We start from the raw sequence: 23,686 nt of genomic DNA, 5'->3' as shown, positions 1-23,686 counted from the left end.
TTCCAAGCAGGAGGTGCAGTGCTGAATGTTGAGCGGGGTCATCTACAGTGTCCCTATCTGTGTCTCCCAGCAGATGGCGCTGTGCTGGGCGCTGAGACTCTCACAGAGTGTTATTTCCAGCTTCTCTGGAGGAGGCGTTCCCTGGAAGAGGAAGTGTGGGCGAAGGGAAGTGGGTAATACTGGATAGTTTCAATGCAACGTTCTGACAGAAAATGGTTCTGTCTGATTTTACCTTCTCATCCAATAGCTCCAGTTCTAGCCTCTACCAGAACAATGGTGATGTCACAGCCCTTGTGGTGGAGATGGGGCAAGGCGAGCTGGATGCGGGTCCTTGTGCAATTGGATTGACTGCAAATTATGCAGTGTCTGGCTGATTCTCAGTGGGGAAAGAGGTCTGAAGTGTGCACTATGTGCAAGGCTGCTGTGAGAATGCTGAGACGTGAACTCTATGCGTGATGAGGAAGGACAGAAAGTGCAAAGATAGATGTGTGCACAACGCGCAACGATGACGTAAGAACTAAAGGAGCAAGGATGGTGTAAGAGCTGAGCTGTGTGCGTGGTGGACAAGAATGATATAAAAGCTGATATGTGTGCACCGTGAACAAGGATGGTGTGAGACCTGAAGTGTTTGCACTATGAGCAAGCATGGTATAAGAACAATGGGGTGTGCACAGCTGTCAAGGAAGATGTAAGAGCTAAGATGTGTGCATGATGAGGAAGGATAGTATGAAAGCAAAGAAGTGTGCATGGTGAGCAAGGATGCTGTAGGAGTGGAAATTTGTGCATGGTGAGGAAGGATAGTATAAAAGCAAAGAAGTGTGCATGGTGAGCAAGGATGCTGTAGGAGTGGAAATGTGTGCATGGTGAGGAAGGATAGTATAAAAGCAAAGAAGTGTGAATGGTCAGCAAGGATGCGTTAGGAGTGGAAATGTGTGCATGGTGAGGAAGGATAGTATGAAAGCAAAGAAGTGTGCATGGTGAGCAAGGATGCTGTAGGAGTGGAAATGTGTGCATGATGAGGAAGGATGCTGTAGGAGTTGAAATGTGTGTATGGTGAACAAGGATGCTGTAGGAGTTGAAATGTGTGCATGGTGAACAAGGATGATATAGGAGTTGAAATGTGTTCATGGTCAGCAAGGATGCGGTAGGAGTTGAAATGTGTGCATGGTGAGCAAGGATGCTGTAGGAGTTGAAATGTGTGCATGGTGAACAAGGATGCTGTAGGAGTTGAAATGTGTGCATGATGAACAAGGATGCTGTAGGAGTTGAAATGTGTGCAAGGTCAGCAAGAATGCATAAGAACTTGCACGATGAGCAAGGATGGCGTAAGAGCAGTGAGGAGTGGTCAATGTACAATTTATGATATACGAGGTGAGGTATGTGTATGATCAGCTGAGATAGTATAGGCGCAATGAGCTAAGCACATTAGCAAGTGTGAAGGCGGAGCAGAAGCATATGGTATGGACAATGTGCCCAGATGGCATAAGAGGGCCAGTGACTGGACTTTGTGCAAGGATGTGCAAAAGGACTGCGCTACTAAGATGAAGTAGGCGCACAAAGGGGGCAAGGTTGCCTTGGTGTCTTAGCAGGGCTACTGAGATGATGAAGCGACCTGCTGGCCTGGTAATACCAGTGGCCATACCCTTCCTTCCTGTCCCCTATGGGCAAGGGCACGCGGCCACCCCGGTCAAGGGCGGACGTAATGTTGATGATGTTGTGTTGTGCCAGGATCCACATGCTGTCCAGAGAGAGACGGAACCGCTGCTGCGTGTCAGCTGGCAGGATCTCCTCCACGTTGTGGTTCTTCACAAAAAACTCAACAATGTAAGGGATCTGGAAATCTGAAAGAAAGGAAACGTCATCATCAGTAGAGCCGGGAGGGATTTAAACTATGCCAGAGTATTTGGAGTAATTTCAGTAATTCTGCGTTACTTTTTTATGTGAAGTTACCACTTATACCACAATAAATCCTGCTTGTGTAATTAAGAGTAATTTGGGGGGAAAAAATCCTACCGCAAGAGCACGCTTGTGCTCGCTATTCATGTCATGCTAAATTTAGCGCTATTGTACAATGCAAAATTTGGACGCGAGGGTGCACTTTGCTCTAAGAAAATAGGGCTACATGCCGTGAGTACGTTGGGGGAAATTAATATCCCAAGAGCACATTTAGCAAGTGCGAGTGGCTGCTTGAACTTGCTAGTCATGTTGTGTTCCAGTTAGGACTATTTCTTGGCACAAAATGCATTCTTGTGCCCATTTTGGATGCCTATTTGCGCAAAGAAATAGAGCTAAATGCAGAATAATTTTTCTTGCAGAATTATGCGCATGATTAGGCTCCACTGAATTACACGAGTTATGCCCACTGATAATCACCAGTCTATCTAGGATGCTTGTTTCCAGTTCAGGGAGGACCGGGCCTGGCAGTTCGGGCTGGACTATTCCCATTGGGCGCAGGGTCAAGACTGATTTGCATATGGCTGGGTCCAAACTGGAATGGCATGGTGAGCAAAAAAACGATGGATTTAGGCCCAGATCTCTATACTGGGGTGAATGTATGACATTGTTCTGCATTCTGTCCATCACTAGTTCTTTTTGCACTGATAATCGCCAGCAGCCATCATGAAGAAGAGCACAGCAAAAAGGCTTCTGACAGACTTTGGAAGAACAATGTTCTGACTACAGAGACCACCAATGACGGTATCTACAGAACATTTTGGGGAATATTTATTATTAAGTTGCATCACCCGTACACCACGCAAGGGGGCGTAAGGGTGACGCAACTACTAAGCCACCTTGCCGGCCCTGAGTGGCTTGATAAATCTAGAGTAACGCAACGCAGCGCTAATCGCTGTGTTGCGTTACTCTGCTCCAGAGATGTGTTCCATGGGTGAAGCATGGGTTTTCCCAAGCATCCACCTATGGATTTTGGCACATTCCCAGATGTACTATTTCTGGTAGACCTGGGAAGGTAAGGAATGCTATGCCTCCTCAGGTGAGGCATAATGAGTTGAAATGTCTTTATTTCTCCTCGTTTTTCCTCTTTCTATGTGTGCTGCATTCTGCAGCACACATAGGAAGAAGTCTCAGAGGATTATTTATGTGCAGAAAGGTGTTCTTCCTAAACAAAAACAATCCTGCTTACAATGCAGGAACCCTTCCACCATGGAACAAGGGAGCTTGCGATGGCGCTAAGGCAGCATATCGTGTGCCAGCACAAGGAAAGGACAAGAATGCACTGTATAATAAAAGGTTGCTTGCTGTGTTGCGCTGCGTGAAAGTTTGATAAATGTGCCCCCAAGTCTTCTTCATCCACACTTATATAGGTTAAACACGTTGCTTCACTGCAATGGCATACGAAAATTATAAATCAATAATGGGAGAAAGAGAATACAGCATAGATTAGTAAAGAAAAACAAAACACAGGGCCTTTTTTATGAGGTGTGCAATTGAACACACAGAGCAATTACTCTGGATGAGATGATGTTACTCACAATTACAAGACTCTCGGGGCCTGGAATTAGCATCCACAAACTCTGGACCTGATAATTACAGGCTGGGAGACCCCAGAACTCACTTTGCTGCTACCCAGGCTGCGGAAAGCAGCACAGCCTGGCTCTCCAGCTAACCCCTGCGAGGGGTACAGATGATGCTTCTCAAGGACAGAAGCCAGCCCTGAACGAATGTATCTCGTCATCCCGCAGTCTTTTTTCCCGCAGGGAATCACAACGCGGTTGTTACAACGACCGCGTTGTGATTCCGTATACCATTACTCCGCAAGTCGGAACAAAGACTTGCGGAGGGGGGCACTGGATGTTGGAATAGTATAATTTACTATTCCAACTCCAGTCTGAGCGGACACTAGGGAAGGTGTTGGATTTTAAATCCAACACGTTCCCCCCCTCTCCGCAAGTCGTTGTTCCGACTTGCGGAGTAATGGTATGCGGAATCACAACGCGGTCTTTGTAATGACCGCATTGTGATTCCCTGCAGGGAAAAAGTTTCATGGTAAACGTTGTTTACCGCCCTGAACCCCTGCACCATGGACCTCTCACTGTAACTTTCTTCCTGCTTTGAGCAGGCAGAACATGAAAAATGTGTCATGCATTTATCTCCCATTCCAGGGAGGCAAATTGGAATATCTGGAATTCAACCCTGGATTACTTCCTGAAATCGAATATTACAAAACCTTTCCACCAAATTACGCCCTCAAGGGAGTTTTTAGAAATGTGAGCATTGAGTCCAATGTCCCCAGTAAAAAACTATAGTGACACATAGCTGTCGCTTCATGTCTCTACTTTAGATACCATAAAGCTCTCTCAGTGTTGGGCACAAATATTGAAGGGCAAACTCACTCCTTGAACATGACAAAGGCCTTTTTTATTTAATTGTTTATTTTTGTGATTCTATTTAGCATGAGCATGGTCCAGTACAGTTATCAGCAATCATTGTGAGAATACATTTGAGATACAGCACAGTAAAAGTGAAAAACAGACATTTGAGAATGTGTGGGAGGTTATAACTCGTGTCTTTCAAAGAGAAGAGGCTTAAATTCCTATTTAAAGGTAGCATGACATGGAGTCATACAGAAGCTCAGAGGATGGAAGTTACACATTCTTGTAGCAATTTTTTTTTTTTAAATCTTTTTATTAGGTTATTCAACAAAACAGAAAGTAAAAACCACTCTTTCAGTGTAAGGCTTAGGACAAAGCAGATTAGAATGCATCCTAGAAATTCAGCACAAGTATTACAGAGATAAATAGGCAAGCAAAGAGCACAACACAATAGTCTCCATCCCCAACCGTTGTGCGAGACAGGGCAACTAGTCATGGTCGCTGAGGTCAGATTCTGCTGTATCGGGTGGGGGCTCACAGATGTTCCCTCTGTACACATTCCAGCCACCCCACACCTGGGACCATTTCTTTGGGCATCCTCTATGTACATATACCGCTTTTTCCGTCACCATTACAAGGTCCATGTCTCGGATCCACTGTGCCAGGGTAGGTGCCTGTCCCGATCCCCATCGCTGGGCTATGTTACGTTTTGCGAGCATGAGCCCCAATGTCACCCAAAGCTGGGCCACTCTCACGTGGTCCGTCTGTTCCCAGACATTGAGGAGGCAGAGCCGAGGGTCAGGCAGCGTGGGGATTTTGGTTACTTGGGAAAGAGTACGGAACACCCCTTTCCAATAAAGCGCTATGATAGGGCAGTCCCATAGGGTGTGGAGGAAGGTTCCTTCATGGCCACAGTTCCTGAGGCACAGTGGGGACTCCGTCCGTTGTAATTTGAATAGAAGTGTACGGGTATAGTATGTGCGGTGCAGAATTTTAAGCTGGACAAGCCTTAATTTGGACGATATGCCCACTTCCCTGGGGGACGATAGCGCGGCCTGCCACTCCGTATCATCGAAGTCCCCAAGTTCTGCCTCCCATTTCCCCTTAAGGACCAAAAAGGGGTCAGGGCGATTATTTATTATTTTCCGGTATGTTAGGGACGTCGCTTTTTGAATCAGATGTATAGCGAGGAGCCGGTCCTCCAAGGGCGATGACTCAGGGAGCCGAGTCCCGGGTGAAATCGCCGTTCGGAGTGCATGCTGGATTTGCAAATAGCGGAAGTGTTCGGTGTTGGCCAAATCGTACTCTTCCTGCAGTTGGGAGAAAGTGATCACCTCTCCCCGCCGCCGGAGGTCCCCTACCCTAGAAATGCCAATAAGATCCCACTGATGGAATCCCTTGGTGGTACGCAGTATCCCAAGCTGTTTAGCGTCCCATAGTGGCGTTGCCTGGGTAATCCTACCCGCCCATCCCATCGCACGCTGTGCCGCAAACCATATCTGGAGGGTGTGGGCAGCGGGCCCTGCCTGGACACGACCCCTTTTAGGGTTATAAAGGGCCCCCATCACCCCCCCAGGAGCAAGCAGTTGTCTATCCATACGGTAAGCAGGGTCGTCGCTCGACACATGGAGCCACTGATTTATGATCATGAGGTGCGAGGCCCAGTAGTAGGTTCTGATATCTGGGAGGGCTATACCCCCGTCGTACCAGCCACTGGTAAGCTTGTGGAGAGCAATCCGAGGTGCCCTGTCTTCCCAAAGGAGACGGGTGATCTCAGCATTAACCGCCGTGAAATAAGAGGGCGCCACCGGGAAGGGGGTATTCTGTAGCGCATAGAGGAATCTAGGGAGGGCGAGCATCTTAAAGAGCGAGGCCCTTCCAAGCAAAGTCAGGGGCAAGGCGCGCCAGTGCTTGACATCGGTACGAAGCCGTTGGAGGGGCCTCATTAGGTTTTCGGCCACAAATTTATCCCGATCTGCAGTGACATATATCCCTAGATATTTGAATCCCTCCCGGGCCACGAGAATATTGCATCTCCTCGGAAGCCGAGGCGGGGAGCCCCGGAGCATATATAGAATGGATTTCTCCCAGTTGATTTCGTATCCCGACCGCCGCCCGTACGACTCACATATGTCGAGGAGACAGGTGATAGAGCGCGCCGGCGAGGCCAGATAAAGCAGAATGTCATCTGCGTAAAGGGAGATTCGATCCTCCCAGTCCAACTTCCATTTGAGGCCACGGATCACCGGATCCTGCCGCACCCATGCCGCCAAGGGCTCGAGAGCCATGGCAAAGAGGAGCGGGGAAAGGGGGCAGCCCTGCCTTGTCCCCCGGCCCAGAGGGAAGGGGTCAGAGACACGGCCGTTTACCACCACCTGCGCAAGCGGCTGGGTGTAGAGAAGCTGAATCCATGCGCAGATCTTGGGGCCGAGCCCCATGTGACGGAGAACGGCGAACAGGAAAGGCCACTCCACCCTGTCAAACGCCATCCGAGCATCTAAGGAGAGTATGGCCGCATCTTCCTCTATCGAGGAGCGGCAAGCAAGAATGCCATGGAGACGCCGTATGTTTAGAGCGGTGTTCCGGTGTGGCATAAAGCCTGACTGGTCAGGGTGGATTAGGGTTGAGAGGTAGGGCTGTAGTCGTGTTGCCAGTAACTTTGCCAGAATCTTAGCCTCAGCGTTGAGCAGCGAGATCGGGCGATAAGAGGAGCACTCGTGCGCCGGTTTGTTGGGTTTCGGGATCGCCACTATTGTAGCCATCCTCTGATCCAGGGGGAGGGTCCCCTTAGATAGACAGTCCCTATACATGGCCCGTAGGTGCGGGACCACTAGAGAGGAGTTTTGCTTATAATATTCGATCGGGATTCCGTTGGGCCCCAGCGCCTTCCCTGTGCGAAGGGACAAAATTGCCAGCGTTATCTCATCATCCGTCAGGTCCGCCTCGAGGGCCTCTGTTTCCGAGGAAGTCAGTCGTGGCATTGCGATGTCCCGAAGGAATAGCTCATTGTCTGCCACGGTAGAGGAAGCCTCAGGTGTATAGACGGATTGGTAGTGGGCCGCGAACGCCCCCGCTATGCGCTGAGGGTCCGAAGTAAATTCCCCCTCGTCGAGCCGGATCCGAGCCACCCACCGCGACGCCCGGTCCCCCCTCTCAAGCCATGCAAGCAGTTTGCCCGCCTTGTCCCCAAGTTCATAGACTGTGTGTTGTGTCGCTACCTGTCGAGCACGCGCTGCCTCCCACAGATGGGACCTATACTCCTGCTGCGCCATGAGTAGTGTATGCGCCGAATCCTCGTCCCCTTGCAGTGTATGGGACGTTTCCGCCTCGTTTACAGACCGCTCCAGCTCTAGCACCGCCTGCCGCTGGGTTTTCTTGTGATCCGAGATGACGGAGATGGCCTGTCCACGGAGGACAGTTTTAAAGGCTTCCCAGAGGGTTGCTGAGCTCCTGACGGAGTCGGCATTTTCGGCGAAATAGTGCTTGGTCGCAGTTTTAAGGGCCTTATTGATTTTAGGGATTTTGAGATATCCGGGATGGACCGGAAACATAGTGCGTTTACACGGGTCGTTGGTCGCAAACGTGATGACCACAGGCGAGTGATCCGAGATGCCCCTGGGGAGGTGCGACACCTCGGTCACCCCAGTGAACCCGGCAGGTGAAGTGAAGATGTAGTCTATGCGTGAAAGGGTATGGTGTGCGCCAGAAAGAAAGGTGTACTGTCTCTCACTGGGCCTATACTTTCTCCAAGTGTCCACCAGGCCCAGCGCGGCGGTGAATTCTGTAAGAATGGAGGTGTCCCCACCGTGTGCCCTGTGTGACGACCTGTCAAGTGTAGGATCCATGGTTGCGTCCCCACCCATAATGAGCTCCCCTTGCGGGAGTGCCAACAGGAATTCACCCAGTGCCCTAAAGGAGACCTGGTGTAGTGTCGGGGGGATGTAGACGGTCACTAGATTGTATACCTTCCCCTCCCATTGGCAGGTAAGTGCTGCGAAGCGGCCATATTCGTCCCTACGGGAGTCTAGAAGAATTAGGGGGAAACGTTTGTTAATCAGTATGCCTACCCCTCTGGATCCTGTCGTAAACTCTGAGTGTGTCGCCATCTTAAACCCAAGCCTATCTAGGGCCTTGGTGGTAGAACCCACTAGGTGCGTTTCTTGCAAGAGTGCCACCGCGGGCCCCCTACGCCTGAGGTATTGCAGCACCAGCCCACGTTTAATCTTGTCCCCTAAACCATTAACGTTCCAGGATAGGACTGCAAATGAAGGACATCGCTGCTGAGTAGGGACGCCGGGCATTGTGTCAGTGGTCGCTTGGGTCGCGCTACGTGATGCCATCCTCAGGGAGGGATACATAAAGTGTCAACTGCAGTATGCCACCCCTGTGCACCTGTGCCTGCCCAGTCAGCCTGAAGCGCCCGTGAGTGGTAGGTGAACCTGAAACTAAACACAAAACCACATAACAACAAAATCCCCCTCCCACCTCCCCCCTCCCTGCCTCCCTGCCATGCGGATTTAAAACTACCCGCCACCCCAACTCAGCAGAGTGCTTAGTTCCCATAAACTGGTTACGTGCGTGTGGGGGGAAAACCGCTCACTGTTCAGCCGCCGATCCCCACACCATAGGCTTGTCCCTTCAAGCAGCCAAATGTCCGATATGAGCCATGGGCCCCGAGTTCTTAGCCCCCAGCAAATTAAGGCCCCACTGGGCCGTCTGGCGCATTCTTGTAGCAATTTTAAAGAATTTTTTATTCATTTATTGTTCTTGTTTGAAGGTGGGAGAATCCAGGAGAAGCAATTGTGCGTTTCTTGAACCTTGTTGTGCACCTGAGATTTTCAATTTTCCTTTTAGGTAGAACATGGAAGAGCAATGTAGGGCCTTGTGTGTGTTTTAAATTGAGCTCTTACATCAAAAGGAAGTCACTGGAGGAATAACAGCAACTTGAAAAGAAATGGCGTTCCAGCAAAGAGCACACAGACTGAGCCACATTCAAGGCGTCCCTCAACAAATACTACCAATCCTGAAAGTGACAAAAAGGAGCTGCCATGCAAACCGCATAATAGCTAGTTTAAACCACAGCAAAGAACTCATCAACATCATCAGAGAGTTCTCCAACCCCTCAGCCACCAAAAACATCTTCACCCCTTTCCAGGAACTCTGCAACACCCTGGCGGACTTCTACCATGACAAGATCTCCACCATCAACAAAAACTTCGAACCTCATCCCACAGCTGCCGACATCCTCAGCCTCCTCGCTCCCATAGATGCAGACCACGACCACCTGTTCACCACCTGGGACCAGCTCACCACACAAAACACCATAGCCATCATGAACTCCGTCTACTCAGGAGCACCCACTGACCCATATCCCCACCACATCTTGAACCTCTGGATCAAGATTGTCAGCAACAAGCTCATCACCACCTTCAACGCATCCATCACCACAGCCACGTTCCCCGAAGAATGGAAACATGCAGAAGTCAAACCTCTTTGCAAGAAACTGTCCGCCAACCCCAGTGGATTCAAGAACCACTGTCCCATCTCTCTGCTTCCCTTTCCAGTCAAAGTCCTCAAAAAGGCCATCAACCACCAACTCATGGAACACCTGGAGAACAACAGCCTTCTGGACACCTCCCAATCCAGATTCCGCACCAACCACAGCACTGAAACTGTCCTGATTGCTGCCACCGACAACATCAGAACCCTCCATGACCTGGGAGAAATGGCGGCCCTGATCCTCCTCAGTCTTTCAGCAACATTGGACACTGTATTCAACCATTCTTTATCAAGAGGCTTCACCACATCTGAATCCAAGGAGACACCCTCAAATTGATTGCCTCCTTCCTCACCAGAAGACCCCAGAGAACCCGTCTACCACCTTTCACCTCGGAACCTAAGAACATCATCTGGGGTGTCCCTCCAGGCTCGTCCCTCAGCCCTACATTGTTCAACACCTACATTATCTCCTTGGCCAACATCGTCATACCCTACACGGACGACGCCCAGCTCATCCTCTCGCTACCAGAAGACCCCTCCACCACGAAGGCCAAATCCTGCAGGTGCATGACGAGCTTTGCCAACTGGGTAAAAGACAACTGGCTAAAACTCAACACAGGCATAACGGAAGTGCTGATCCTTGGAATCAACAACTCCCATTGGAGCAACTCCTCATGGCCTTCTGAACAAGGACCCTCATCCACTCTGACAAACCATGCACGCAACCGTGGCATCATCCTGGACAGCAAGCTCACCATGGAAAGCAAGATCAATGCAATCTCCTTCACCTGCTTTCTCTCTCATCACATGCTCTGTAAGATCTTAAGATGGCTTCGTCAACACCAGATGAACTGTCAAAATCAAACTCACACACACACTCTAATACATCTGAGCACTGCGACGTCTGGACAGACCCAGTTTCACTCTCACCCAGAAATCAAACTCACACACGCACACACACTCTAAGACATCTGAGCACTTTGACGTCTGGACAGGGCCAGTCTCACTCTCACCCAGAAATCAAACTCACACACGCACACACACTCTAAGACATCTGAGCACTTCGATGTCTGGACAGGCCCAGTCTCACCCAAAAATCAAACGCACACACGCACACACACTCTAAGACATCTGAGCACTTCGACATCTGGACAGGCCCAGTCCTACTCTAACTCTAACAATAAGTGAAGCTTCAAGTGGGTAAAAATCCCACTTACCTCCCTCAGCAATGGCAATTAATGACGCTTGCTGTGCCATTGTTTATGGTTCATGCCATGGTATTTGTTTGAACAAAAGTGACAAACAATCAGAGTGAAGAAACGTTGTGCCTATTAGGATAGTTGTTTCTATGCACAAAGTAATAATTGTAACATGGAATCTGTGACTCACTAAACACAGATTCTTCATGTCAATTTAGGTCTACTGTGATAATGAACTGGAATTTGACCTTTGCACTGTAGTAGTGGATATATGAATGTGTGTTTATAGGTACATTTGCTCCAATGAAAATGTGTATCTGAGGGGACTTACTACAGCACTAACGCCGCCACCGCCAGGAGTCAAACGAAGCAGCAGGCAGCGCCGCCACCACCAGGAGTCATTGGCAGCCACTCGCAGTGTCGCCGCAACAACGGGACTACAATTCCCGGCAGCACCAGCGGCGGCGCGCTATTCACGCACGCACCAGGAGGCGCATTTAAACAGCGCTAAGGCCGACGGAGCAGGGGGACTTACTACAGCACTAACGCCGCCACCGCCAGGAGTCAAACGAAGCAGCAGGCAGCGCCGCCACCGCCAGGAGTCATTGGCAGCCACTCGCAGCGTCGCCGCAACAACGGGACTACAATTCCCGGCAGCACCAGCGGCGGCGCGCTATTCACACACGCACGAACAGCGCCAGGAGGCGCATTTAAACAGCGCTAAGGCCCGGGACGCGCGCGGGCGTGCGCCGGGCTAAGCCCAGGCAAAGGGCGGGCCGTCTGTGGCCGTCCGGGGCAGGACGTGGCTGGGCTGGGCCATAGACTTTGTTGTTTTCATCAAGGACTGTGTGAGCCCCTTTTTACATACTTATTGTTAGATTTTGCGTTTGGGACATTATTTTAGACTTTACGTCAACAGATTGTATCTATTATCTTTGATTTGGTGTTATTCATGATAGTATAGGTGCTTTTATTTTATTTTTAGATTTGTGCAGTAGGTTGTTAAACTAATCGTAAGCATGTCCAAACTTAAATCCACTGGGCCAGCAACGTTAGATAATTACTTAGTGAAGGTAGTTAATAAAATCAATTATGAACGTCGACTCTCCCTTAGTCAGGGAAGCCCCTCTGTATCCCTGTTTACCCTGTCTACTTCCCCAGATGTATCAGTGCTAGATGTTAGCCCAGTTCGTGACCCACAGCAGATTATTGGTGATGAGTCAGTGCCAATGATCTTTAATGGATCGGTGGTAAATGACTTGTCTGATATTCCTGGAGACTCTCCCCGGTGCCTAGAGCAGTAAGGGCGCGTCGGAAAGCACCAGTTAAGCGAGGGGGTAACAAAAAAGTTAAGAACACCCAACTACCTCCTACAAGTATAATGGGGGGGGGGAGAAACCCAAGAATTAGCGGGCCACACTCAGTTGAATCTAGAACAATTTAATTTGTTGGCCTTTCTTATTGATGCCAAACTGGATAAGATTATTTCACCGTTGGTGGCCAAACTAGATCAAATTTCGGCGGAAGTCACTAGATTGGCCCAGCTTTTGGATACTAATACTGTTTGTACGGGAATTCCAATGACTACTGATTTAAGCCTCAATAAGAGGAAAGAGGTTGTAACTTCACCCGTGCAGGGGACTAAGGCTAACCAACTAGCTGTACCATCTGTTGAGGGGATTAGAGTTAACCAACCGGTTGTTCCTGTCCAACAGTATCCAGTGAGCCAGCAGTGTAAAATTAACCCTGTAGCTGAAAGCAATGAGGGTTGGACTGAGGTAAAAAGAAAGGATTCTGTTAACCTCCCACCAGATTGTGCCCCTTATCTGGTGGTTTTAACAAATGTTCCACGGATTGATTCTATGCCCCAGTCCCAGTATGAATCTCATGATTCATTGAAAAACAAAACCGTTGCCTGGTTGCATAAGCATTGTGGATTTCCCACGGCCCTCTCTAACGATATACTAACTACAAGAAGGGTCAATTGGGTGGGAAATTCTAGAAAGACCTGTAATGGTGACTGTGTTATTGTTAATTTTAAACACCCTCAACACGTCGCTACAGTCCTACTTAGATTAGCCTCCCTACCACTTACGGATTCTGGTGTCTGGGCGCGCCCGCTAGGGTTTTTCTATAGCCATCTTATTAATATTCCTTCTAATGAGCATGACTCTTCCTGGTTACCCCCGTCGATCCAACGGCGGGGTTTAACCATCCCCCTGCATAATCGTTTTGCTGTTTTTAACAGTTTGGACTCTAATGACTGACATAACCCGGAGAGTTTGATCCCCCTGGTTGAGTATATGTATAATCCAAGTCCTGACTGTACTAATGGTAATTTAGATACGGTGTCTACCAAGGTGGTGTTAAACCATGATAATGATGGTAGGGGGTCAGTTAATGAAAACCAAGCTGTTTTTATTACATCAGCAAGGACGAATGTTGGGGGTAATGGAATTGTTATAGCCAGTTGGAATGTTGCAGGTTAAAATCAAAAGGGATTGTTCTGGGCTGGCAAAATTTTATTAATTCCTTTGATATTATATGTCTCCAGGAGACTTGGTGAAGGGAAGAAATTAACTATGAGGGGTTTGTTTCATACAATCTGGTGGCCAAGGGTACTGGGCCAGGTAGAGCAAAAGGGGGCCTATTGATTCTTGTGTCAATTCACCGTCCAATAACAGTAAAAAGATATATAACAGTCGGTGAATATGCCCAGATTTTTTGGTTGTTAGAGGAACATGACCATAACATTTTATTGATAAACTATTATAATAACATTTTTGATAGTTCAAGGGATGTCGTCGTCGTCCGTGATCTGGCAAGTGCCATCGATAACCTGAACCCAGATGCTAATATTTCTTGTGACTTTATCTGGCTTGGCGACTTTAACATCCCTTTGTGTAAACTGTCAATTGAAAATGTTTGTGGACTCATTAATGATGAGGGGGTGGAGCTCCTACATTTCTGCCATAATAACTATGGGGATCTTTTGAATTATTGTTTGGGCTTTTATGATTTAGAAATTTTAGGTCTCCCTAGGGACCAATCAGGTCAAATTATCCCCACCTTTAAGGGCCATCACTCTTGTTCAGTTATTGACCATGTGATTGTTTCCTGTAATATCGCATCTTGTTGTGCTCCACCTAGGATTGAAGTAACTACCCTAAGTGACCATAACTGTATTATTTTGGAAACAACCTTTTGGGCTGATAGCAGTGTCAAAACGGGCGCCATTGTCTCTAATATAGAGCCTCACAGATCAAATGGTGTTCGATTAAGATGGGACGGGGATAAAGTCAGTGATTTACTTGGCATTATTGTGAGGGACTGTCTACCTAGTATTAGTATAATTCTTACAAATCCTACTGATGAACAACAGGTTTTAAACGCTTTTATGGTTATTAATTCAATAATCGAGGCCAGGTTAATAAAACTAAAGGGGGGCATGCGTAGCAATGCCCCGAGTTGGTTTGACCACAAGTGTACTCGATTATTGACTGAACTAAAAATTGGGCTTGCTAAAAAACCCAGGGATACCGAGTCTGTCGTGAAATTAAGGTTAGCTTATAAACTTGCTTTAAGGCGAAGGAAGGGTGAGTTACAGCAGTTGGCATGGGATTCGCTTAACCAAGCAGCTGAACTTTCCAATAGCACCCTATTTTGGGCCACTGTTAATTCTCCTTTTATTAAGGAGGAGAATACCCCAATGTTGACTTCCAATGTTTCTAGTGATGACTGGGTTACCCATTTCTCTAATATCTTTGATTCTAACAGCTGTATTGGCATTAATCGTAATAGATGGCCTATTTTTCCGTTAAATATTACTGTTAGTGAGGTTGAATCTGCCCTCCATGCTAGTAAAGGGGGCAAAGCCCAGGGCCCAGATGGGGTGCCTATTGATGTGTATAAAGGGGCCCCTGATATGTGGAGCCCTTTGTTGGCCACAGTTTTTAACGCTGCCATATGTACTGAGCCCCCCGAAACTTGGGGGGAATCTATTATCATTCCAATACATAAAAAAGGTAGCAGGTCCGACGTTAAAAACTATCGGCCAATTTCTCTTCTAGACTCGTCGGTCAAGATCACGAGCAGAATCTTGCTCGTGAGGATGGAGGAATGGGCAGAGCAAGAGGGAATCCTTGCTGATAGCCAGTATGGATTTAGAAAAGGGAGGGGCACACTTGATCAGTGCCTAAATCTTGATCTACTGATCGGGAAATATACTGAGGCTAAGTTAGGTTCACTCTACCTTTGTTTTGCGGACCTTAGTAGCGCATTCAATTTGGTTGACCACTTGATCCTTTGGCCAACCTTATTGCAGTTAGGTGCACCAGAAGGTATAATTTATTTTCTGGCCAGACTGTATGAGAATTTAAAAACTTGTGTACGCTTTGGGTCCAAAGGTGAATGCTCCCCCAAATTTAGTGTGAAAAGAGGCATTAGACAGGGCTGCGTATTGGCCCCCCTTCTTTTTATCTTATTTATTAACGGAGTCGACGCTATTTTAAAAACAATGCAAGCAGACGCCCCACAGATTAAAGGATCTCCTGTGCCAGTGTTGTTATACGCTGATGACGCTGTCCTATTATCAAGAACCCCATTAGGATTGCAGCGTCTGATTGATAGATTCACTTCCTTTATTAAGGATAGGAGGCTGACTATCAATAAAAAGAAAACGTATATCATGATTTGTGGGGCCAACAGTAAAATAAAAAGCAAATCTGCTAAATTTTCCTTTTTTATTGATAAGGAGAAGGTGCTTCAAGTTGATACCCTTTGCTACCTTGGTATTACATTTTCCAACGACAGAAAATGGTTCAATGAATTGAAAAATATCCGTATTAAAATGGCCAAAAATGCCTATGGCATTTTTAGATTTGCTGCAAAGAACGGAGATCGACGCACCAGGGATATGCTAAAGATCTATCAAGCGAGGTGTGCTAGTATCGCCCTGTATGGGGCTGGTGTTTGGGGTTATTTTCCTGTTCATTATTTGCAGTTAGAGGAAAATGCCTTTTTTTTTTAAACTTTTGTTACTACCGCCCTCTGCCTGTACCGATCTCATCCACCGAGAACTTGATATTAATTTTCTTACCGATCAACTATCCTTGAGGCCACTTATGATCTGGCGTTCTATTTGGCTCCAAGAGGAAAAATCGTTTAATAGATCGGTTATTGAGGATTGTCTCACGCTGGATAAGTTTTTTAATATACCCTGGTTAAAATATGTGGTTAGTTGTTACTCCGAAATCTTTAATGTAAATATTTTGGTGGATCCTAATGCAGCATCTTTTATAACAAAACAAGAGTTAAAAATACATTTTTTGGCATTTGCTGCTAGGAAACGGGCCATTGCTAACGGTTCTCTGTCTACCGTTATGTTTTATGACAAGCATAACCTTGTGGAGGGTTTACCTAGCTATTTAGTATGGGTAACGAGGTCATCCCATAAGTTTGTGCTGACTAGAGTAAGGCTTGGTATCGTCCATCATTTAGTGGCACTGCCAACATTAAAGAAATATCCGCAGGGGCCTTGTATGTGTGATGGTGTTTCCAAACAGAGCACTGTGCACTTTCTCCTCATCTGTAAACTGTACATGAATTTTCGTATTGCCTATCTAAAACCTATGTTTCATAAATATGGCACATGTACTGTTAATCAAGCTATGAGTTTAGTTTTTAACCTACAACACGTCGATATCTGTTATTTTACTGCTATGTTTTTAACCCAATCTATCAAGGCCAGGAAAAGTATGTGTTTTTAAATCTATTGTATTTGTTTTGTGTAGCTTGTGGTTCACAATTTGTTTTACCTGTAATATTGAAGTGCATTTGTATTTTTATTTACATTGTGCTTTTATGGTCATTTTTAAATGCACCGAATAAAGCTTCATGAATTGAATTGAATTGTATCTGAGCAACATGCCTTTATTTTCACTACCATATAGACACACACACACAAAATATTGACCTTTTTAAATTTAAGGCTAAGACCATAATGGGAAAAGAGGGATTGTATCTCATTGCAGTGAAAGAGTTCAGTGGGCACAAAATCCAGTAACCCTAGATTAATGCACACTCTCAAGTAATAACAGCAGGGTTGGCCCTCAATATGGAGATCCATCTCACGTAATAAGATCACCCCGGCTCTCTCCCAAACCAAATACTGGTTACTACACAAGGCGTTCTGGACCCCTGCCCGTCTATTTGCATTAGGGCTCCGAAACGATGCAACATGCTGGAACTGCAATCAGGAGACGGGGGACTTAGCCCACCTTATCTTTCAGTGCTCTCTACTCAAGGATTTCTGGGAGAAAATATTTACCTTCATAAGTGTGATTTTTGAGGGTAATATGGACAGAGACACTTTTAACTTGCCCACAGCCTGCAAAAACACAAAATGGAGGAATGAATCTGACAGAGACCTCTTTGGCCTGTTAATAACCTCAGCAGTGAAAATGGTTCTCGCCAACTGGAAAGACATAAGCAAGACGTCGTACAAGAGCTGGTTAAACTGGATCATCCACCTCAGTGCGGCAGACAACAAAGCCCTACAAAGCTCCCCATGGAAACCGTCAACCAGGACTCTATGGAACTCTCTAGACACGTCTCTAGACTCTTTTGAACCTCCATGAATAAAGAGCTCACCAAGAAACCACGGGCCATATTAGCAAGCAAATGCGATATCGCCGTCTATCACTGGATCGCATTGCACTCTTAGCGGCAAATTATCAACGCTTTGCTAAGATGCGATGTGAAATCCAGTGATAGCGGGGATTAGGGGGTGAAATCCTGCGATAATGCAAGGGTGATACTGAAAAGCTTGCTAATAGGCAAGCGTGGACTCAACATAACAATCCACCTCCCATGTTAAAGGTGGTTAAGTAAACAATTTTACTGGCATTAAATAGTTGCGATGAACGGTGCTTAGCGCACCTTTATTCATCGCTTCGCGGATATGGCTCCGCATTGGTAATAGAGCGATGGTGTGTTAGTGGCATTATTCATTACATTTTAGTGGGGAACGCCTAATTTGCATGTCATTAGCAATAAACGGGTGCTATTTTCAGAAAACTGTCGCTGTTGTTAGCGACAGCTTGCTGATAGGGCGATAAAAATATTGCGGCTTTAGCGGCAAAAAGTGACGCTAAAGTGGCGATATTGCCCTTGATGATATGCCCCCACATTACTGCCGCTCCTTCTTTATAAAGGACTCTAGGGATTTGCCTTATGGGTACACTCACCAGCCCGTCATGTTATGTAAAGATGCCATTATCGACCTTTCTTGTGCAATCATGTGTATAGATATGCAAATGCGATGCTTCAGCTCGCCTAACCGTATCTCCTCTCTCCCTTCTCTCTTCTTTTTTCTTTTTCTTCCCTTTCTCCTTTCCTTTGCCTGTCCTGATTACCGGTTGCCAATGTTCGCTGAGGTAGGCTAGTTTATCCTTTAAGGCGTAACAACTCACATTATGCATGCATTTGTAAAATTCTGCCTTGGATACCCTTGCGTACCAGGCTATACATCTTCTGTATACCTTGTGAAAACCAATAAAGTATTTAAAAAAAATTTTTAAAAAAAGAGTTCAAATGTAATTAATATCAAGAACCTTAGAATCGTTGTTGAGAATATGCTTGTCAACGGTGCTCATTGTAAAACCAGCTTAGGATGACACTATTAGGGAGGGCTAAGCCCAGCTGTAAATTGTTTCGGTTAAACAAGGCACTGAAGGCACTGTTACTTAAAACTGTTTGACCAGTAAAGAGTACAAAATGATGTATCGTCTTAGCTCTCTGCTCTGCTTGCACCCTTGATGCATGATTTACTTTCAGTTGGCTATGGATCTATTTTCCACTGCAGTTATTGTTTTTGTATTTTAATGGTTCTAGGGTTTAAAGTTCTCTGTTGTGTCTGATCTCAGTAGAACTATGATTTTTTTTTAACTGATTTACTAACCAAATAAGATTTCTAGCCAGAAATTACTCAGCCTGCCCATGGTAAATGTCGGACGACGGCGAGATGGGAAGGCATGGATGCATCTGGAGACTGGGATTTGCTGTATTATGGATCAGTTGGCCATATTGGCTCCCTAATTATTGATAGGTATTTTGGTTGTCTTATTTAGCACCATGAAGCAATGCAGTGGACCAGTCAATCGGAGAGCCTGATGTCTTTGGGAAGAAATGTGAAACAACAATCTTTTGTATAGAACAAGATGCCTAATGCCAGGACTGGCTAGGCATATGAGGGAAAAAGGTTCCTGTTTTCCATTAAACACATCCAATGGACATATCAGCACTAATGGAATCCCTCATAATGCACGTCTGTCCACCAAAATCTTCTTTTGTATGCCCAATTATAATACAACAGAATTCTACATATGTATCCATTTGCCCAAATCTTCAAAGTTACTTGGATTACTTATTTCACCTCATGACTTGCAGGGAGGTACTAGCACATTCAGAAGCTCTTGATGACCCCATATCATATCACGTATCACATTAGTAAGGAGCAGGAATTGATGCCTTCCTATTAGAGGCCCAATCATGTACAGAACTCTTACCTTGCTCTGGTTTGTGATGAAGAGTAGCACCATGGTCTGGGCAGGAAGATTAGAGAAGATAGTTAAGCCAAAGGACAAAGGTACATCATTGCTCCAGGTATTGATTCCATTATTGGTCACATTTCAGCCAGTGCATACAATGTGTTAACTTGTCTCATATCTGTGATGTTCTCATTCTTTTAGAAATTGTTGATAAGAAGGTTGATTCTGCAAATGCTGCAGTTTGGACTGAGGCCGTCTTTGCTAGAAGCACTTCTGAAAAGAAGTAATAGGTTTGCACACATTCCATTCATAATCTACTCATAGGGCTTCAGCCAATGGAAACTACTATGATAAGTTGCACCATCTCCTACAAAGAATTGTGAGGGCTTCATCTTGCACACCCATGACATTGGTAGGACAGTCTGGCTGGTGTAGTACTGATAACACAAAATCTGACAGCAGTGCAGCTAACAACAGCATATTTAAGGCTAATAACATGCCCTGGAACTGAGAAGACATTGATAATAGGCTGAAAATCTTCACATATGAAGAGAGAAGCCTGATCTCCAGCAGAGTGGAGGTCTATTTATTACTAATCAAGGCAATCGTGACTAAGTTGCACACAACTATTTTCCAGTTCAAGTCCATTGACATGTTACTCCAAGTAATAAAAATAATTGATCTACTTAGGTGCCCCTTTGTCGTTCAAAAAAGTTCTCAATCCTTAACAGATGGCTGAAAACTGTTCAGCAGGCTTTAATACAGTTGTAAATACTTTGACCATGTGATCAGGGCAGAATAAATACAAAACATGATTTAATTTAAGGTTCTATGTTTAATCTTAAACCATACCTTGCCCTAAAGCCTAAGTACTTGACCCACAATGAAACCATGGAACAGAGCAAAGGACCAGTCTACATCAGAGGTCGGTGTTTGTGGGAAGATGCCGGAACCAACATCCTCCTCCCTAGAACAAGAAGCCTATTGCTGGGTCTAAGCCAGATCAGATCTTGATGATCAGCCCAGCATCGACTTTTAAAATGGTTCAAATCAAAGATCACAGGTGGGTAGACAAACCATTACACGTTTAATGCCCTGAGAAGCTCTGCTCAAAGCTGACCTGCCTTCATTATGTTTTGAGCATATGCTGTATAACTTAATTATGAAGGTCCCTAACTACTGTTCTTCAGTGCTTTCTGTCGGATCTTATTTATTTTTTATGATTTATCTGTGGGCATGGTAGACTTGGTGGCAGATAATGACCTCCCCAAAAGGCTCATCGACCGCCAGAGGCACCGACGGAGAGAGCGGTGCCTCCTTTTTCCTGAGCCGCGGCCAGGTGAGGTGAGGTCTTATCCTCATGTAATACGGAAACAAACATTCCGTTATTCACAGAGGAATTGGTAAACAGTCCTGATTACAGGTGACAAGGTTGTATTTGTGCCAACCTTACATGCATTTAGTCATATTTTGCATATTTTTCACATTGTGCAGTAGCAATATCTTTGTGGTCCTGAAGAAGGCATAGGATAAAACTTGTCCGTTTATGCTGAAACATGTTGACCCTTCATATTTAGACAGTCATTTGTTGAAAACTGTTGTTTTGCACTGTTTTTAGGTTTGATCTCTGAGCGATATTAATAAAGGTCTTTTTCTCTCAGCGGTCAATTTTAACTCACTACACTCGCTGCATCTTTGCACTGCACTTAATATTCCGACACGTATCAATTATTCACGTCTGTAGGTCTAAGTATAGCGGGTTGTTTGTCGCTATAAATGAGATAGCCCCAATTAAAACATCTGTGAGCTCTCCTTTCCTTTTGAAAGGGTTGTAGCCCTTAGTGCCACTAGAGTGACACTAGGGGGAGACCCAGATGATGAAGCATGTCACCACTGGTGAGTGATGGGAATCCGTCCTTTATAGGATTTTTCCCTCTGTAGTCTGCTAGAGGTATATAGGTTTGGTCACTACATTTAGGTCTTTTGTGATTCTAAGATCCTGTCTAGACCCGTGGATATTATTGTGTATATTTAAATAATGGGGACACCCACAAGGTTTATAAATTAATACCAGGATTAGTAAATTATTACCAAGAAACAGCAAATGAGCATTTACCTAAAGCTGAGTCAATGTTGAAGATGATCGTCTCGTTGACAGTCTCATAGGTGTATCTGTTGTAGGCTGACACCTGAGGGAAAGGGAAAACAGGGTAAACGGGTGAGTAAAGGTAACTGGCTTGGGAGAGAATAGAAGGAAAACTAGCTGAATCAGACTGGGATGTTGTCAATGGTTTTTATTTATTTATGGCTAGCATACGTTTTATATTTTGTTCTCTTCGCTCCTTTCAGGTTTTTTTTTCCAGCTTGGCCATAGTTGATTAGATTAATTGACAGGATTGTGTAGAATGTGCATTGCAAGGCCTCTAAATGTCACTTGAAAGCTCTCTTCTCACCATTTACTAGTTCATGTCACTGCCTACCTTCCTCAGGAGTGCTCTAGTAGAGTTTGTGCTCAGCGGATGGGCGGTAGAGGGGCTCAGCGGATTTGGCGATATCACTGGGAGCACAGCATTGATGCTGGTACAGTAACAATGCTGTGAATCTGTGTGTCAAGCTGGATTCGGATTCACAAATGGCTTAGAGGCATCACTGGACGCACAGCATTGATCCTGGTACAGTAAAGATAGAGGGGGCGCAACAGAGAATCTTTAAGAATGGAGCACCTCCCTATAGCCTCTTTTTTGGCCACACAAACTGAACTTCAAAGTTGGTATGGCCCCATCTCCCACCATCCCTTCGACTCACTGTCACACCTTCAACACTTCCAGGGCTGTGCCAAAGTACATCGCCTTTTAGATGTCTTCAGTACCGCAGCACGGTATATCCTGGCACACCCACTGACAACAATTAGTTAGCTCCTTGCCTGGAGTCCAGTTGATTTTCTTTGATATTAAAAGAATCTGTTTTTATTTTTCCATTACTTTGGCTTCTTTTTTTCTATTTGCCTTTTGTTGTCACTTTTTTTGCTTTCTAGGTTTCCCCTTCCTGCTCTCTTACAAGTCACAGGTATTTGTCCATAGAATCCATCAAGAATGGTCTCTCTTATCTCTCTCTTTCTCATGCCAATGCTATCATCTCCTACCAGCTCTTTACTCCTCAGCTGCCCACAGCACACAGTGGATGCAGAAGCCACAACACAGTGAAAGCAAAAACGTATTCAGTGTGAATCTGCTCCCTGACTTTCCCTATTTATGGGCCGACCTCAAATCTGAGGTGACGGGAGCCAAAAGAGCTACTTACTGTCTTTCATGTAATGATGGGCTTTGTGCCAAACTGGAGCCCAAAGTCAACAGCAGATAACCCCCCAATGACTAGTCTCCGACCACATCAATATTTGTTCAAAATGCAAAGAAGCACTTCTGATTATATTCTTCAAAACAAAGTGCTATCACCCTTTCAAAGAAAGTGTGGGTTGACTTGTGCAACCATTTTGAGAAGAAGAAGGCCCAGGGTCAAAAGCCAAATCTTGGCTTTGCATTTTCCTTATCCCACAGATTTTATCCCCATGAGAACGTCTTCAGAGTTCTTTACTCCCTTGGATGAGCCTGCAGTGAACACACACTAGTCAACTTGAAATCTGTTGCTCCAAAGGACCCTTGCCTTGCTTTGGTTTTCAGATCCCATGCTGCCTCCTCATTCTAGCTCTTAATTCTGTTTTCAGCTTCTCGTTGGTACTGACTTTGGCACTCTGCTTCTGGAAGGCCTAATACTTGACATCTGATACCCAATTAATTTCCTCCTCATGTCTCCCCTCCATGTCACAACTAAAACCCTACATGTCTGTATCTCTGCAAATGAATTCTTTAAGTGGATGCTTTCCTACCTCAGTCCCAACTGTGTCATTGAATAAATCTGTTTCTGTCCTAGATAACCTCACAATAGTGTCCTGATGTGGGCATTGGAATTAGGCAGATATTTTTAGATCTATCATCCACGTTTGACTTCATTGATCCTATTATTATCTGTGACCAGGAAGCTGCTAGATTCAGGTCCTCTGTAGCAGGTATTTCTCCTCCTCCATACCGATCAGAACCCATGAAACAGTGTG

The 23,686-nt window shown here is 45.8% G+C and overlaps 1 protein-coding gene across 2 annotated transcripts in view; it reads right to left on the bottom strand.

Annotated features, from left to right (window-relative positions):
* SGCA (sarcoglycan alpha) overlaps nt 1–23,686 on the bottom strand; it is a 133,859-nt gene that overhangs the window by 58,129 nt on the left and 52,044 nt on the right. For both annotated transcript variants that reach the window (XM_085617319.1, XM_085617401.1), the window contains exons 4-5: nt 21,695–21,767; nt 1,643–1,841 (exon numbers count right to left, since the gene is read on the bottom strand). In XM_085617319.1, coding sequence (XP_085473445.1) covers nt 1,643–1,841; nt 21,695–21,767 — 272 coding nt within the window. The remainder of the gene's footprint in view (nt 1–1,642; nt 1,842–21,694; nt 21,768–23,686) is intronic.

This window comes from Triturus cristatus, chromosome 1_1 (assembly GCF_964204655.1).
Source record: "Triturus cristatus chromosome 1_1, aTriCri1.1, whole genome shotgun sequence".
Lineage (NCBI taxonomy): Eukaryota > Metazoa > Chordata > Amphibia > Caudata > Salamandridae > Triturus > Triturus cristatus.
The sequence above is the reverse complement of the archived record's forward strand: the minus strand, read 5'-3'. Positions and strand labels throughout refer to the sequence as shown.